Below are 14,834 nucleotides of genomic sequence, written 5' to 3' on the forward strand. Positions count from 1 at the left end.
AACCAATTGTTTGATAAAGCATAACCTACGCGCCCAATCTAAGATATGTAACTATACTTACGAAGAAGATGAAATTGAAGAAGCACAAAAAATACTTGGCACATCGCGAACCACACCCCATTTTTAACGATATTTTCAAACTCTTGTTGAAAATGTATTATGTGTATATTTGAACCTGCAACAGAAAACGGATAACATAAATAATAAAAAAAAATCATAACAACGACGGAGAAGGATGTATAATAACTATTGTATGATGCATATGTGTTATAACGCACAATGTAAGGTGATGCGTATTATTGTTTTTGCCATTTTTTGAATTTTGAAAATTCTGGAGACGAAGAAAAAAAGAAAATTTACATAAAATATAAAATCCAGCGTCGTATGATTTTAATACGCGTATGTTTCATAACGTCAATTATAAATACACTCGGTATACCTATATTACAAAATGACGATACAACTCGATTGTTATAATAATTACATTATTACAGCGCACAACTAAATTACGACGACGAATTATGCATGTATTGTCATCGGCACGATTGGCATTATTTATAATGTAACGCCAACCGTATTAATATATTGCACTGATAATGATAACAACGACAATGATCATGATCGTCATTATCATCATCATCATCATCATCATCATATTATAACAGAGAGTTGACCGAATTACACGCGGGATTAACGTTAATTACAAAATTCACTAACTTCCGGTTGTAATTCTTTGCAGTGTTCTCAATGATATAAGTAGTAGGTATACGTGCAAGGTACATGCTTGTATAACGTATACAACAAAACTAGGTTTACGCGACAAGAATTTATTATTACTCTACATATGTATAATTTTTTACGTTTTTTTTTTTTTTTTTCAATCAATGTCACAGAGAAATTTCTCCCACAGGTTTTTTCAAAACGCTGACCAACGTTGTACTATGTACGGGAAAAGAAGGAAAAAAAATAAATGAAAGAAAAAAAAAAATCTGCTGTTACATACAGACACACACACACACACGAATTGTTTTCTTCTTGTATGCTGCATTCCTGCCGTTAGATGCACCGAAAATATATGGCCTGGCATACCAAAGCCGGGAGAGGGGTCAGGATTACGTGCTGCATGCCGGCAGGTGCAGCAGAATAAGGAGAATATCAGGAGATGAAGGAGAGGAGAGAACAGCGGCGTAAAACTGTCGACGTACAACATAAGCCGCCTCATAATAGATACAATGAGAAAAAAGTTTGTAGGAAAAAAGATAAATAAATTCTCGAGAGAAAATTGACACAAGTTTTCTTCAGACAATTGTACTTCGTAATTTTCTTTTTAATTAACGAGAAAGTATATCTCGTTCGGTAAATTAAAAAAAAATAAATAAATAAAAAAATTGTTTAACACAACGAAATGTTTCTTTTCTTCAAATACCTTCGTTTGGTAAAAATAATTTTCGTTTGGAGTAAGAATAAACTGAAATAAACATCAAAGAATCTTTTTCAAGGAATGTCTTTACAGAAAATCAAGCATTTTTTTTTTTTTTTTGTTTCATTCAACAAAGAAAATTATCCACCGAAAACCACATACTTTGTTGGAATGCATTACGAGGGTCGCATTGTTCGCACAAAAAAAAAAAAAAAAAAAAAAACCGTTTTGCTTATAACATAACGATAGACAAAATGTTACGTCGCAGATCCAATGTGGGAATGAAAAATTTGGTTGGTTTTGAAGAAGAAAATTTTCTCTTCACATTGAGTTTTCAAATAACGCCTATAATAATACTCTTTGAATTAGATGTTTTTTAACGTTGGTTGCTTTCTTTTACGAACTAAAATGGTCTGGTTTCGTTTCCCATTGATGGGAGAAAAAAAATTTCCTCACTTCTGAAAAGAAGCATCACCAGAGAAGAGATATCCGAATTTTTCAACAAGAAAGAATGTAAGAAATGAAAATAAAATTTCAAATTCTTCCAGGTATACAACGGACGCTCCGAATTCAGTAACAAGAGACGAAGCTCTGCTTTGTGGGAGGAGTGGAGGGGGAAAAAAAATGTATACAGAGCATAACTTAACCGAGTTAAGGTAAGGATGCATCCGGCGGCGTACAGTCCAGTCGAAAAAGTGTAGAAGCAGAAAGATTGTGAAAAACAGCGATTTTCGCTACGTATCCGAAACGAGTTCTGATAACTTTTGATGAAAAAATTCACAGCATTTTGGTAGGGGAAAAAAAATTAAATACCATAAATTTTTTTTTAAAAACAAGATTACATCACGTTACGAATTAATAATTTGATAGACGAGTGACGTTGCAGAAAGTAATTTTTTATGATCCGTAAACTTCGATGAATTTAATCGCTCATTTTTTTCGGTAGTCCAATTCCACCGAAATCAAACCTGAAACGCGATTATTATTCGATATCGTGAACGTATCTTGGAGAAAATATGGGGGAAAAAAAATTGAGCTGTATGATTTATCAAAATTGGATATACGGTACAGTTTTTTTCATTCGCAAACGGATAAAAGTCGACGTGGTGAAAAAAAAATATTTAAAAAAATTATCACAACTGTGCATAATTATTGTGTTCTTTCAAGAAACAACTCCGGTGCTTTTTAGTTTGTTTGTTTCTTTGTTTTATAATATTGAGGTGACATTGCTTTAACCTTCTGAGTCAACTTGATCAACCTGTAACTTTATTATTCGATGAATATGTTTTGTTTGAACATTGTTTTTACTGTACTGTACCCCGATATAACGTTAACAGACCCATCGGAATGCAATTGGATCTCGAATCGTATCGCTTGTTCTTTAAATTGGATTATTACTGTTGTTGTTATGATTATTATTATTACTATCATTCGTGATACGTCTGAAGAAAATTTATTTCAAAAATCTCAAGGATAAAAAAAAAAGGACAATTATGACGAAAGCGAAAAGATTATTGAGAGAAGATTAAGAGTTTCCCTTATCATTGAAAATTTGGTTTTTTTTTCTCTTTCTCTCTTATCCTGCAATATGTAGACAAAAGAGAAACTATTCACAAATAATAAAATGATGTTAAATGTGTGATTAACGCATTAATTAAAACTTTTCTTTTTTCTACGTTTTTGTTATACGTATTTAAATTACTCCACACTGCAAATGTTTTGATGCACACAATTTTAGAAATATTATTAATGGCGTTGTTGGATTGCTTTTATTTAATGAATGTTTCAACAGCAGAAAATTTTCTTTATTATTCTTAAATCATCGCTTTTAAAACTGTGTCTTTCGCTTTTTTTTCCTCTCTAATAATCAGTGTCTCCAATAATTATCGCAATTCGCAACATATTACACATATTATACATGAATGTTGTTTTCAACTATCTATAAGATACATTGTATTTTTAAATTCATTATACTCGTGTTTATTTTTATACATATAATGTTGTTACTACTGCATCGATAAATGGATAGCAAAAACTGGATAAACTGATCAGCAGATTATATTTTTATTCAGCAAAAATTTTTACCGACAAACAAGAAAGTTTACAATTTGATTTCGCGTAGAAAAAGAAGAAAATAAAAAACTGTCACTCGACGCTAAGAAATTTCTCACTATATGCAAGACACTTATAATACGAAGACAATATGAACAAATAATTCCTTGGATATCGATCTCTTCAGATAATTTTACTTATATAATGATTTTACATCAAATTATTACTTAAAATCTATCATCATTACCGTTTTATTATAAAATATTTAAATGTTCAAATTGAATACGTAATAATTTCGCATAAAGTCGGCATCTAAAAACTCTCTCTATCGCTGCAATTTAAAGTGTATGTAATACGTTGTTTATTAATATAATATGATTTTGTGGAATGTATAATAATAGTGAATAATTTTATTTCTTTTCCTTTGCCACTCAAGTTATAAAAAATGTTCTTAAATTCAAATTAATGAGAAAAAAAAAATGATTTCGTTTACACGGTTTAAAAGATACAAAAGTTATTTACTTAAAACAAAAAAAAAATTTGCTCAAACAATTAATACGTATACAGTGGAAAATATTATAGGTAGAAGAGAAAATTACAATATACACTGTAATATGAAACGATTGAAGTAATAACATAATACAATATAATATAATACGCGACAATGAATGAATGAATGAAAATAGAAATGAAAATAACGGTGCTGCCATTATTGCTGCTGGTACAGAGCAGTTTATCTCATCTTGCCTGCAGACGATGAGAGAAGAGAAGAGAGCATAGGGCAAAAGATTCTTCTCTCCTTTCTCGTTGCCACGGAGATGCGAATCAGAGACCGAACCCCTCGCATCCGCACAATTTAATACATACAGCTGCTACACGCATATAACTTAGCATGTATTATAAGAGTATTGCCGAGGAATGAGACAATTTTTATAAATAATACTGCGTAGTTTTTCAAATGATAATTCTCGTGTATCACCCAGGGGAAAAAAAAAATATACAACAATAGAATTATGTAACGATCTATATAAAAAAAAGCACCACTAGTTGCAGGAAAAAAAAGAACAAAATGTCGTCATCCGTCGTGGTGGCAACAAATTTTATTATATGTATAATATATATATATTAAGGTGGTCCTTATTTAGGGCATTTACGAAATTCCGTGCGGACAAAGCGGAAAAAGTGTTCGAAAAAAAAGTACGCGCAAGTTGGAGCCTGTATTTTTCTTGTTGGTATTATTGGTCTTTTGGTTCGCGTGTGATATTAAAAATAAAATTGTCTAACGACCAATTATGAAAACATCAGGCAACGCGGCCGCGACTTGACACAAAGTTATTAAATAAATAATATCACGTCAAAGTCTCTGCTACGTATGCGAAACTCAACAAAATTGCAGGCTCAGGCGAGGAACACTCGTGAAATGAATGTTGGGTGCATTTTAACCATTTTCTCTGTTATCGATATTACGATCATACGAGATAAAGATATAATTGTTTGAAACTTGACTAAAGAATTAAATTAAATCATCAATTGAGTATTTATCCATTTATTTTGTTAAATTGTGATTTTCAAATTTCAAACACAACTTTGACGTGCTGGGATTTCAAAACTTTTGTCGCTGAAAATCGCCCAATTTTTTTTTTTACGACTATAGGAGAGACATATACTAAATTTCAGATTTTTCGAAGCATTAATAAGGTGAGGCGAAAAATAATAATGCAGTGAGTCCGAGTTCGCTTTTAAATTACATTGGAAAATTCACTGCCTTAAAGGCGGTACTTTTATTTAACCTACAGGCTCCAGGTTGCGCATATTTTTTTTTGAAAACTGTTTCCTCCTTGTTCACACGAAATTTCGAAAAACACCCTAAATAAGGACCACGCTAATATATATAGTGCACGGCAACTGGGATTTTATTCTAATACACGCGTCTATCATCTATGAATTGATAATAGAATAAAAGCTATTGTATAATGTAACTATTTATTAAGAACGAAACGCAGAGGGAGTCATTAAGAAAGGCTAGAATTACAAGACGAATAAAGACTGAACACAACTTGAAAAAGAAAACCGGATTTATACTATTTTTGGAAACGCTTGATATATTCATGAAATACTTGAACGGTAAACTTCGAATTAATAAAGATTAAAAACGGATGAATACGAAATTCGGTTATTTCCTGAGTATAATAATTTATCAAACTGTTATATCCGTAAACTGGAAAGATTTCTTGAAAAAAAGAATACAATAATCGAAAGTACTGGATAAGTGTTTAAATATCGATGCTTCGTATCAATTTTTTTTTATACAATTCCAGTACTTTCTATTTTTTTGGACTTTCAAAAAGAGATCTTCGCAGCTGCTTAGGAATAAAATAATTCGATGATTACTGGTAACTTACCACGATATATATTATGATAGGATTACTAGGTTTAGAAAAGTCGTTTTAATTTATTGCCGATGATTTAGGGGATATGGCGGAAGGAAAACAGAAAAAAAACAAGAGGAACATATCAGAGAAAAAGTGTATCACTTATCCTACGAACAGTGAAAAGATTTGTGTTCGCCCTTTTTTTTTGTTAACATTTCAACCCCCAATCGAGATAACAGATAAAGGACTGATGCATAAACCTGCATATCGCCTCTAGACTTTACAACTGTAATCATAAAGCACTACGCCCGTGTTTATCTTGTAGGTATCATGTAAACGAAGTCCTAAGTTTATGCATGTAATACTGCATCAGGAATGATGCGTCAGAGACGGTAATTAAGCCGATTATCTAAACGGCGCGCGCTGCTTCGCGGAATTCTTCCTCGCCTTACCAATTCTTGACACATGCGGCTTTACCGACAATTCGACCCGCGCTTATTATAATTACGTCAATTTAAAATGCAATGATTCATTTTGACCACATTTCTCTACTTACATTCGTTATATTTGTTTATTGACGGAACTCGGAGTAAGGAGAAGCCCGAGAACAGACGCGAAAGATCTCTGAAGCCATCGTCGCATGGTATTGTGGCCAGAAATCAAGTTCCAACAATTGATTAGGCTTCTGAAGTGAACGTGTCTAATTAAAAACAGTGGATTTAAATGCTGGCAGCGTGGAAGCAGGATCGACCTTCGTTCCTCTCCGCCGGTCAAATTACATACATACACCAGCAACAAGTGGTGCCGTCTGAGCCTCCGGCCAGCTTCTCCTTCTTCGCTTTTATTACGCTGCCGTAGCCGCCACGAAGGAAAAAAAAAAGAGACCCGGTTGTTCGCGCTTGGCTCGACGGGTTATTGTTAGAATATCGAGTAGTTAGAGTGAGAGACTCGCTACAGACCGGCAAATAACCGTGCAGAAAAAATACAAGACAGTATAAAAATTTCCAGCAATAAACAAACGAACATCGGTAAAGCTGCAACGCTGTGTTGATTTTTCTATCAATGGAATATAAAGACAAAACACAACCAAAACGAAACTTCGAAACGATGTTTATCACTGAACTTTATACTTTGCTTTTGAAAGATAAAGGAGTTACGTACCCTTGTATGACGCTTGTTTTTCTTCGTTTGGTTGGGACGAATGGAGGGATGAATCGTCTCTCAGACGCACCAATCCACTAAATGTAAATCTCAAGTTTTACCGCAACGACACTTCACAGAATTATTACTGATCTCAACGATACTTGGATATTCTTGGGTAAAATAATAAAGGAAACACTCTTCGTTCAGTGTTGTTATTTGCATTACAACCACGCCGTGACTTCTGCTATTACTTTTCTTTTTTTGTTTTGAACACTAGAGTCAAACGTTTCTCCCTTTTTTTTTTTAATCAACAGGTATCGGTCTACGATCACGTAAAGAACACTCAAAGCGTCGCACGTATCTTCAAGCCTTCACTGCGCACTTAGAAAAGACCGTCAACGTTCTGCCGCTGCTCCGGCTCGACTGAATTTCTCGAGTCGAGTCGACGCCGCTTCGAACCAGAAAAACAACGGTGTAGGAAAGGTGGGGGGGGATTCGGGAATTATACGCACTCCGTACGCATTATACACCATGTAATGTGTGTTACAGTTGTGCCATTGATGCAGCGATGTAGATGGATATTATCTCAGCTATAAGAATCGGAAGAATACTTACGGAGAATTAGTCGCAGGACTTGCTGACGAAGAGCCGACGACGACGATGATGAGATCGAGGGAATTCAATGCTCCATAAATCGCCCGCAGAGGAAAAGATGCTGTAGCCTTGTTCTTGGCAATCGAAACGAGAGTTAAAATTACCGTAAAAATGACGTACCCTGTACGCTGCATGGACTAGTTTGAGTTTTAACGTACGTACGTAAGTTGTACCTACCATGCGTGGTCGGGTGAAGACGTGCTGCTGGCCTGCGGATCCTCTGTATTATATTATAACATGCTAGCTTTGAACAGAGAGAATGTTTTGACGTTTGCGATTTATAGGTTGTGATGAAACAAAGTGATCTTGTAGAAAAGCGAGTTGCTTTGAATCAATTGTTTTATGTTAAATCAATAATTTCTTAGTTGTTTGTAATATCCTCTCTAAGAAAGTTGCGATAATAAAACCTTATTTTATTCCTTTATAACCGTGAGTTCTTTTAACCACTATAAATTGATGAAATATCGTATATTTACGTTTACACGTACGGGAAACCTTATGATGATAAAGCAATAACGCTCGTTTTGGAATAAATAAAATACTTCAGACGATATTTTGATCAACGGGAAAACGTGATATTTAGAATAATAGCTTGTGGAATTCCATGATCAGGCTGTTATACTTGCAATAAGTTTTAAAGTACAACTTTATATTTTTGTTTTTCTTTAATGAATATTTATATATGTATTTATGTATGTATTTACAACTACGTGGTTTTTGAAATCTTCCTTTTCCCAAGTAGATTCAGAAATTGTTACAGATCTCGTATAATCTGTATCTGCATCTCGCCCTCTAAGTACAGCACTAAATCTATGCAACATGTTATCTTTAAAAAATTTAAGATAAATTTTGAAGTTCTCAATATTATTTGTAACAGCTGTAACGCTATAGATTTGAAAGATTATTACTGGACTTTCCACAATTGTCAAGTAACGTAAATCATACTTGAATATATTTTTTTTTCAAAACAAATGATAAGATATTATGCACCGGAATGGACATGCATCAATTAATCCCAAAGCATGAGAAAATAAATTTTACTTTGGTGTCACAACCGGTGTATTCGTCACTCCAACACTGTTCAATACTGCCAGTCCATCTGTGGGATGTAATCTGACTTCAGCTTGCCTCAGCGAAAATTTGCTCATGTAATTATTCATTTCGGCCTTTTTATGCTGCATTATAGGCAACGGTTTACACGCTGATGATAATTTTTGCACAACGGAAGCTCGTGCTGCTGCTTCCGATTTATTCTCCAGGTCGCTTTCGGTTTCTCCGGAAGATTGCTGCTGGTTCGATTGCTTTTTCTTTAGCGTTTTCTGGGCTCCGGTTACTCCAGTAGCTTTGTGGATCGCCGAATCCTTGCGGATCACCTCAGTCAAGTCGTAGATAAAATCATCATTTACCGGCTTCACGCGAATTCGCGTCGGCCGCTTTTTCGGCTCCTTTGTACTCGAATTATTGCCGCTCTTCTTCCAATTGTCCTCTGTGCTGCTCCTAGTATCCTCATCACCGTTAATTTCCATTGATGAATCTGTAGCTTTGCAACTCTTGGTTTCTAATATTAGCCGATGGATTTCCGGGTCGGGTCGCGGCTCCGGTTCGCCCTCTGCTGTACCGAATATCACTTCCATTACCATCTTCCGAAGATCCGGATCCTTGTCAAGTCTACTTCGCGTTTGCTGGGGCGTTTCTTCTGGGTTTGAATCACTGCTTTCACCTTCGTGTTCGCTCGGATTTGGTTCTCGTGGATGTTCTTTAGCTAAAAATGGAAGAAAATTTAGATGGTTATTAACCGTAAGCGATTGAAATCAATCATATGAAATATGACAAAGTGAATAATCAAACCTGTTGCAGTTATGTCCTCATCGACTGATTTTTCAATGGGCAATTTGATGTCCTTTTCGCCAGTTTTATCTCGCAGATACTCGACGCTGTTGGAATTGCTCGTAACTTCAACCACATCGACTTCTTTGGTCGGTGGTGACGTGACTTCAATAATATCTGGATCAGGATTATTTTCACAAGGATTGGATAGATCCATCATAATTTGTTGGGCAAGAGCACTTTGATCAGGTGGGATCTGAATGACCATATCCGCAATAACGGCTCTGTTGTTCTTGGCATCGTGTACTTTGTTGCAATGCGCTACGCAATCACATTTAACAAAACATTTGAAGTCGCAAAGTCTGCAGCGGTATCGATTCCAACCTATATGGATAGCCATGTGTCTCCTTAAGTTTGTCATCGACGTGAATTTTCTATGACACGGTAAGCACTGAAGCTTTCGAACATTTGCAATCATCGCTATTCGATTCTCCATTATTTTCATATGATCCGTGCTAAATGTTTGCTTTTCACTGCTCGGTGGCACTGACTTCATGACATTTTCAGATTTATTAGAAAAATTTGTGGATTCTGAGCTATTCGATAAATCTTTTGAGGAATTTTTCAAGAGGGCGATTTTTCTCTTTTTGGGGCCGAAACTTATGGCGACTGTCCTGGAGTCGTCCATGCTTGTAAATATAATTTCGGGGGAATCTGGTACCTTGTTGGCAAGTGCTTGTTCTTCATCGGTTTCGATCGCCTGACCTTTATCAAATACAGAATTGGCAGATAGGAATGAATCGCTGTTCATTGAAATCTTGCCAAAATTATTCCCCATCATTTCCCAGTCAGCGTTGCTGATTCTGGAAACATTCTCTACTCGTATCGAGGTCTCGTTATTGCTGATCAATTCCAAAGGCGATTCCTCTGAGCCCAAACTCGAGGTGTCGACCAAACTCTGGATGCGTGGCGATTCGATTTTTTGTGAAACCTGTTTCTCGTTACTTTGAGAACTTCTCACAGCATGCTCAGGTGTGTTTTTACGCGATGGCTTACTATCGCTCGGTTGGTCAATTGGCGAAGGCGTTTTTTCTGATCTCGTAGCCTTGCTCGCTGTTGCTGCTTCGTTACAGGCAGCTATTCGCTTCTGGCACGACTGTGAGTGAGAGACCAACGCTGCTCTTCTGTCGAACCGTCGTCCACAACCGCCGCAGCGTTGAAGTTCTAGATCGGACTCAAAATGATCCATCCATTCCTGTAAACCAGAAATGAAAGTTATTGAATAAAAAGTGATGTGTGAACTTTTGTCAATTACTAAAGTCAGGGTAGCTATATAATTTAGTTTTGAAAATCCCATAACTTTTCCCTGTTTGCCCGACCTGATAATGACACTTTTTGTCATTTCTTACTTCAACATATCATATTTTGTAATGTTCCTCTGTATTTTCAAAAACGTTAGAGAGTTAAAGATAGTTAATAAAAGACAGAAGGTTGTGAATTCTGGTGTATATGAAGTTCAGGCCTTCAATATACATTGTTCACATTGTTATAAATAAACATTGGTAATCGAGGGATTGCGATGAGTGACATAAGAATGCTCGGACCAATAAAAATTACGAACAGCTGATTAAGACTGGTACTAGTCGAAAAATTAGAGATTACATTGAACGCCATATTTAACAAAATTTCCCAAAACAACTGAAAGGATTTGCTAAAATAATCTAAAATTTGAGTGACTTAATTACTTTGAAAAAATACGTATAGACTAAATATCGAAACTGGAGCTTGAAGCGAAGATTTTCAGCCTTGGTATAGTTTTTGATTCAACTTCCTACTTGCAATCGACACAAAGTTACAGGGTTTCAAAGTTGGAGCTTTTTTCGGTCAAAAACGGCAGCGCCCGTTGATTGTTTCCACGAGTGTATATTTACTTGAGTAGTGTTGCTTGTCTCCTGCAGTGACACGCTCAAAGATTTCGTCATGGCATTTTCCTTCTCTATATCTTCAGCTCCAGTGGTTTCCTTGCGGAAGGCCTTTTCCTGTATTTGAGCGCGGAGTTTTCTCACCTGCTCATTTGATTTTCTGTGAACTGCAATTAAGGCTTTACATGATGCTCCAATGCCGTATAATAAAATCTCTTGCAAATCAATGACCAAAAAACGAACCAGAGTGAAACTTCGGTTTTTACCTTTGAAAAGGTGCCGATAAACGCTCCAAGTATTTGCAAATGTACTATTACAGCAAGGACACGGATAACATTTCCGATATGAGACGTGCAAAGACTTCATGTGGTAGGTCAACGTCTTCCTGGTAGCAAACTTTGCGTTACCTTAAATGAATGAAAAATATTTCAAGGGTTATAAAAACGAGTTATATTCATCTCTAGTAGGTAGTGAGTAACTCAACGATTAGTACTACTATGCAAAATTTTAATCGCAACACTTACACACTGAGCACACTAAGCTCTGAGATTTTGATTCCGCGCTTTCCGCTTGCTCATCGTCGCTGCCGTATATCTGCAATGGACTGTCGCTCTTTTCCAGCAGATTCGTGTCCATGGCTTCATCTTTAGAATAAACGACTGCAGTATTGCGTCCAATCATGTTTTGCAGCTCTATTATCTGCGAAAATCGAAAATACGCCCATTATCCAGATTATTGCTGCTGCCTTATTAATTTTTTTATTTATTTGTTAATTAACCAAGTTACATAGTAATGCATACAATACATTTTAAGAAATCTATCATATGCTGCAGAATTGTGAGCATCAATAAAAAAAAATAGCTCCAAAAATATAAAAAAAAAAAATAAAAAGTTACATAATCATAATCAACAGACTAATACTATATCAACTAAAAGTTACAGAATACGACATGTCTGATATTATACATTACAATTTTATACCTTTTATGGCCTGTAATAGTGTTTTCCTAAAATTTTTTTAATTGAGTTTTATATTGCGGTAGTTTATTATAATAAAAATTGATTAAATATTGAATACCTTGTTCTGCATATTTTATTATCAATCTCTACATCTCAACGCAAATTTTTATCCATTGTAATACAAGTCGTCCGAATTTTCATTTCTTACCTGAGCTTTCATAAGATCGGCAGCTTGCAACGCTGACGACTGAGGAACAACGTTTGCAGTCTGATAAACAGCTGTTTTGCTTGTGTCTATCGGCTCAAGGACGATTTCCTGGTTCAACTTATTCATTTCAGGTTTGAGCTTTACTCTGCGATTTGGTAGCTTGGACCTCTTTGGTTCGCTGTTGAACTGCGATAGATCTTCGTCCTCCTCATTGTATTGTTTTTTCTGAAGCATGTCGACAACAGATGTGAGATCTTTCTTCAAGGTATTTCTGACAACTTGACTGCGAAGTATTCGAATGTTGTCATCTTCTTCCTTGCATTCAGCATCCTCTGCCAATTCGGGATCGAACATGAAAGCACCGTTCGATATCTGTAAATGATTTGCTTTCAACTTTTAAGGCTCGATGTCTGTGAAATGGGAAAGATTGATTTACTCACGATGTGGTCATTGTGACTACGTCTGAAAAGAGCGATGTTAAATTTTTCCCTGCAGTAAACCCGCTTGTGCGATATGAAGTTGGCCAGACTTCTGAACAGACTGCGGCAAACTCTGCACTCGTATACAACGTCGCATTCGTACGCTAGCATGCTTTTCACCTCCTCGCCACCAACTTCCAGCAATTTTGTGACTTGCAACAAACTCGAAACGCTAATGTCGATCGGTTTGCGCAATTGGGATAAGTCGGGATTGGAAATATCCGCAGATTCTTTATCTCCAAATTTAACCCTCCCAAATTTCCCGTTGTTCTTCCTCGTTTTGGTTCTCGGTTTTACAGACTTCATTTTCTTAAAGCATACAAACAACAGACAATGTAGAAAAAGGCTGATATTTGAATTTGTGTCAAATACTATATGCCGATCAGCACACTGTGTAAAAGTTTTTTTTTTTTATCAATTGGAAACTAGTCAAAGTTCGGTAAAGGGAATAAATTATAGCCGTTGTTTATTTCTGATCCAGCATTTCTACTCATAATCATGTAATAATCCAATCTTAACTCTCATGAATTTCTCGACTTGACGGTTACGTTCAACTGTTTCTCAAATCTGGGTAATCAATTTCAATCCCAATATTTGTAAAGGTTATATTTGCTGATAGTAATGATCACAGGCTTAGAAATAAAGGTAACAGAGCAGCCAGAGGTGGGTGGAACGACTGACCATTCACGAATGTAATTTAAAGTGGGGTGTACAGACCGATATCAAAACTTAACAACGTCATTGCAGAATCTGCAGGTTTCTAATAAGTAAATTTGACTCTCCCAAACCTTGCACTGATTCTCTAGATCTTATATCTCTATTTCTTAGCCCTTGTTTGCTGAAAACAGTAGTAATCAAAACTTATTGTAAAAAATGGCCGATGTGTGAAAACATAAGGGAACAAAAATGCGGCTAAACATGTGACAACTGATGTCTAGAGTAATTTTAAGTCAGATAAAGTTTGCTGAAGAGGAATAAACGAGTTTCCTTGATTCCTACCCTAAATTCTCTATGCGAGTTACGATTATCTTAGAAATTTGATGTCTTGACGGTTACGATGACTTGTTTCTGACCTTAGAAAAATTATTATTTTTTAACATTTGAAACGTTACATCAATCATCTATAGGATTGATCAACTTTCTGGAATATATGGAGAGTTGAAATCAAGAAGAAATTTGCCGACACAGAATGCAAATTGCAACAAATGTTTGTACACGTCTTTATCGAAGCAGGACAAGGTCGACGTGATTCTAGATGGTGGGTGGAAAGATTGAGGCGGAGAATCGACGCGTTTATCCTACACTCTTCTAGAGTGCTCAAAAACTAAATTAAAAACATTCTGTGGAAAATGATAGAGTGGATTTGATGCCATGGATAAATGGGGTACGCCGATGAAAGAATAGCCAAAGTGCGGTGCGCTTGGAACTGCAACCAGATTGATCAAGGGGTTAAAACTTATGTAAGATTTAGAATTTAGCGAAGAATCAAAGTGTTGTTGTTACCGGGGATGTAATTTAATCCGAATCGAGTCTAGTTGATAAAAATCAAGAATCACCCCCTGATTAAGGGGGCTAAAAACATGGTACGTCTCTCCTTCGTTTTAGACCATGAAAATCGATATTACGGTACGAAAAAGAAGCGTATATCAATTAACGGGGATTATATTTACCGTCGTAAAACCGTCGCAGGTCACTCCGTGAATAAATGCCTTATATATCGATGATATATTTTATTGTAACGTGCGGTTTCACTCTTCGATAGCCTCCATTTTTAGACGAAGGTTCGGATGTTGCCCG

General features: G+C 35.9%; 2 protein-coding genes across 4 annotated transcripts in view; both read right to left on the reverse strand.

Moving 5' to 3' along the window:
• LOC107219254 (tetraspanin-1) overlaps window positions 1-7,418 on the reverse strand; it is a 28,591-nt gene extending 21,173 nt beyond the window's left edge. The window contains exons 1-3 of one of the 3 annotated variants that reach the window (XM_046737263.1): window positions 7,006-7,418; window positions 6,401-6,529; window positions 62-175 (exon numbers count right to left, since the gene is read on the reverse strand). In XM_046737263.1, coding sequence (XP_046593219.1) covers window positions 62-121 — 60 coding nt within the window. In that variant the 5' untranslated portion in view covers window positions 122-175; window positions 6,401-6,529; window positions 7,006-7,418. Of the gene's footprint in view, window positions 1-61; window positions 176-6,400; window positions 6,545-7,005 lie in introns of all 3 variants that reach the window. The other 2 variants (XM_046737264.1, XM_046737262.1) reach the window with 2 other exon arrangements.
• Window positions 7,419-8,287: 869 nt separating this feature from the next.
• On the reverse strand, window positions 8,288-14,829 carry LOC107219244 (zinc finger protein 800). The gene is made up of 8 exons (XM_015657406.2): window positions 14,708-14,829; window positions 12,999-13,346; window positions 12,559-12,930; window positions 11,915-12,089; window positions 11,657-11,797; window positions 11,400-11,557; window positions 9,490-10,723; window positions 8,288-9,403 (listed from the first exon to the last, which is right to left on the reverse strand). The coding sequence occupies exons 2-8, from the start codon at window positions 13,341-13,343 to the stop codon at window positions 8,679-8,681; spliced, it is 3,150 nt and encodes a 1,049-aa protein (XP_015512892.2). The 5' UTR covers window positions 13,344-13,346; window positions 14,708-14,829; the 3' UTR covers window positions 8,288-8,678.
• Window positions 14,830-14,834: the final 5 nt, after the last annotated feature.

This window comes from Neodiprion lecontei, chromosome 4, assembly GCF_021901455.1.
Source record: "Neodiprion lecontei isolate iyNeoLeco1 chromosome 4, iyNeoLeco1.1, whole genome shotgun sequence".
Classification (NCBI taxonomy): domain Eukaryota; kingdom Metazoa; phylum Arthropoda; class Insecta; order Hymenoptera; family Diprionidae; genus Neodiprion; species Neodiprion lecontei.

Coding starts and splice junctions, on each gene's coding strand:
- LOC107219244 (XM_015657406.2), bottom strand. CDS start 13,343: ATGAAGTCTGTAAAACCGAGAACCAAAACGAGGAAGAACAACGGGAAA. Junction 12,090..12,558: donor CCGATCTTATGAAAGCTCAG/GTAAGAAATGAA, acceptor CGATTTTCGCAG/ATAATAGAGCTGCAAAACAT. Junction 11,798..11,914: donor GAGCTTAGTGTGCTCAGTGT/GTAAGTGTTGCG, acceptor CATTCATTTAAG/GTAACGCAAAGTTTGCTACC.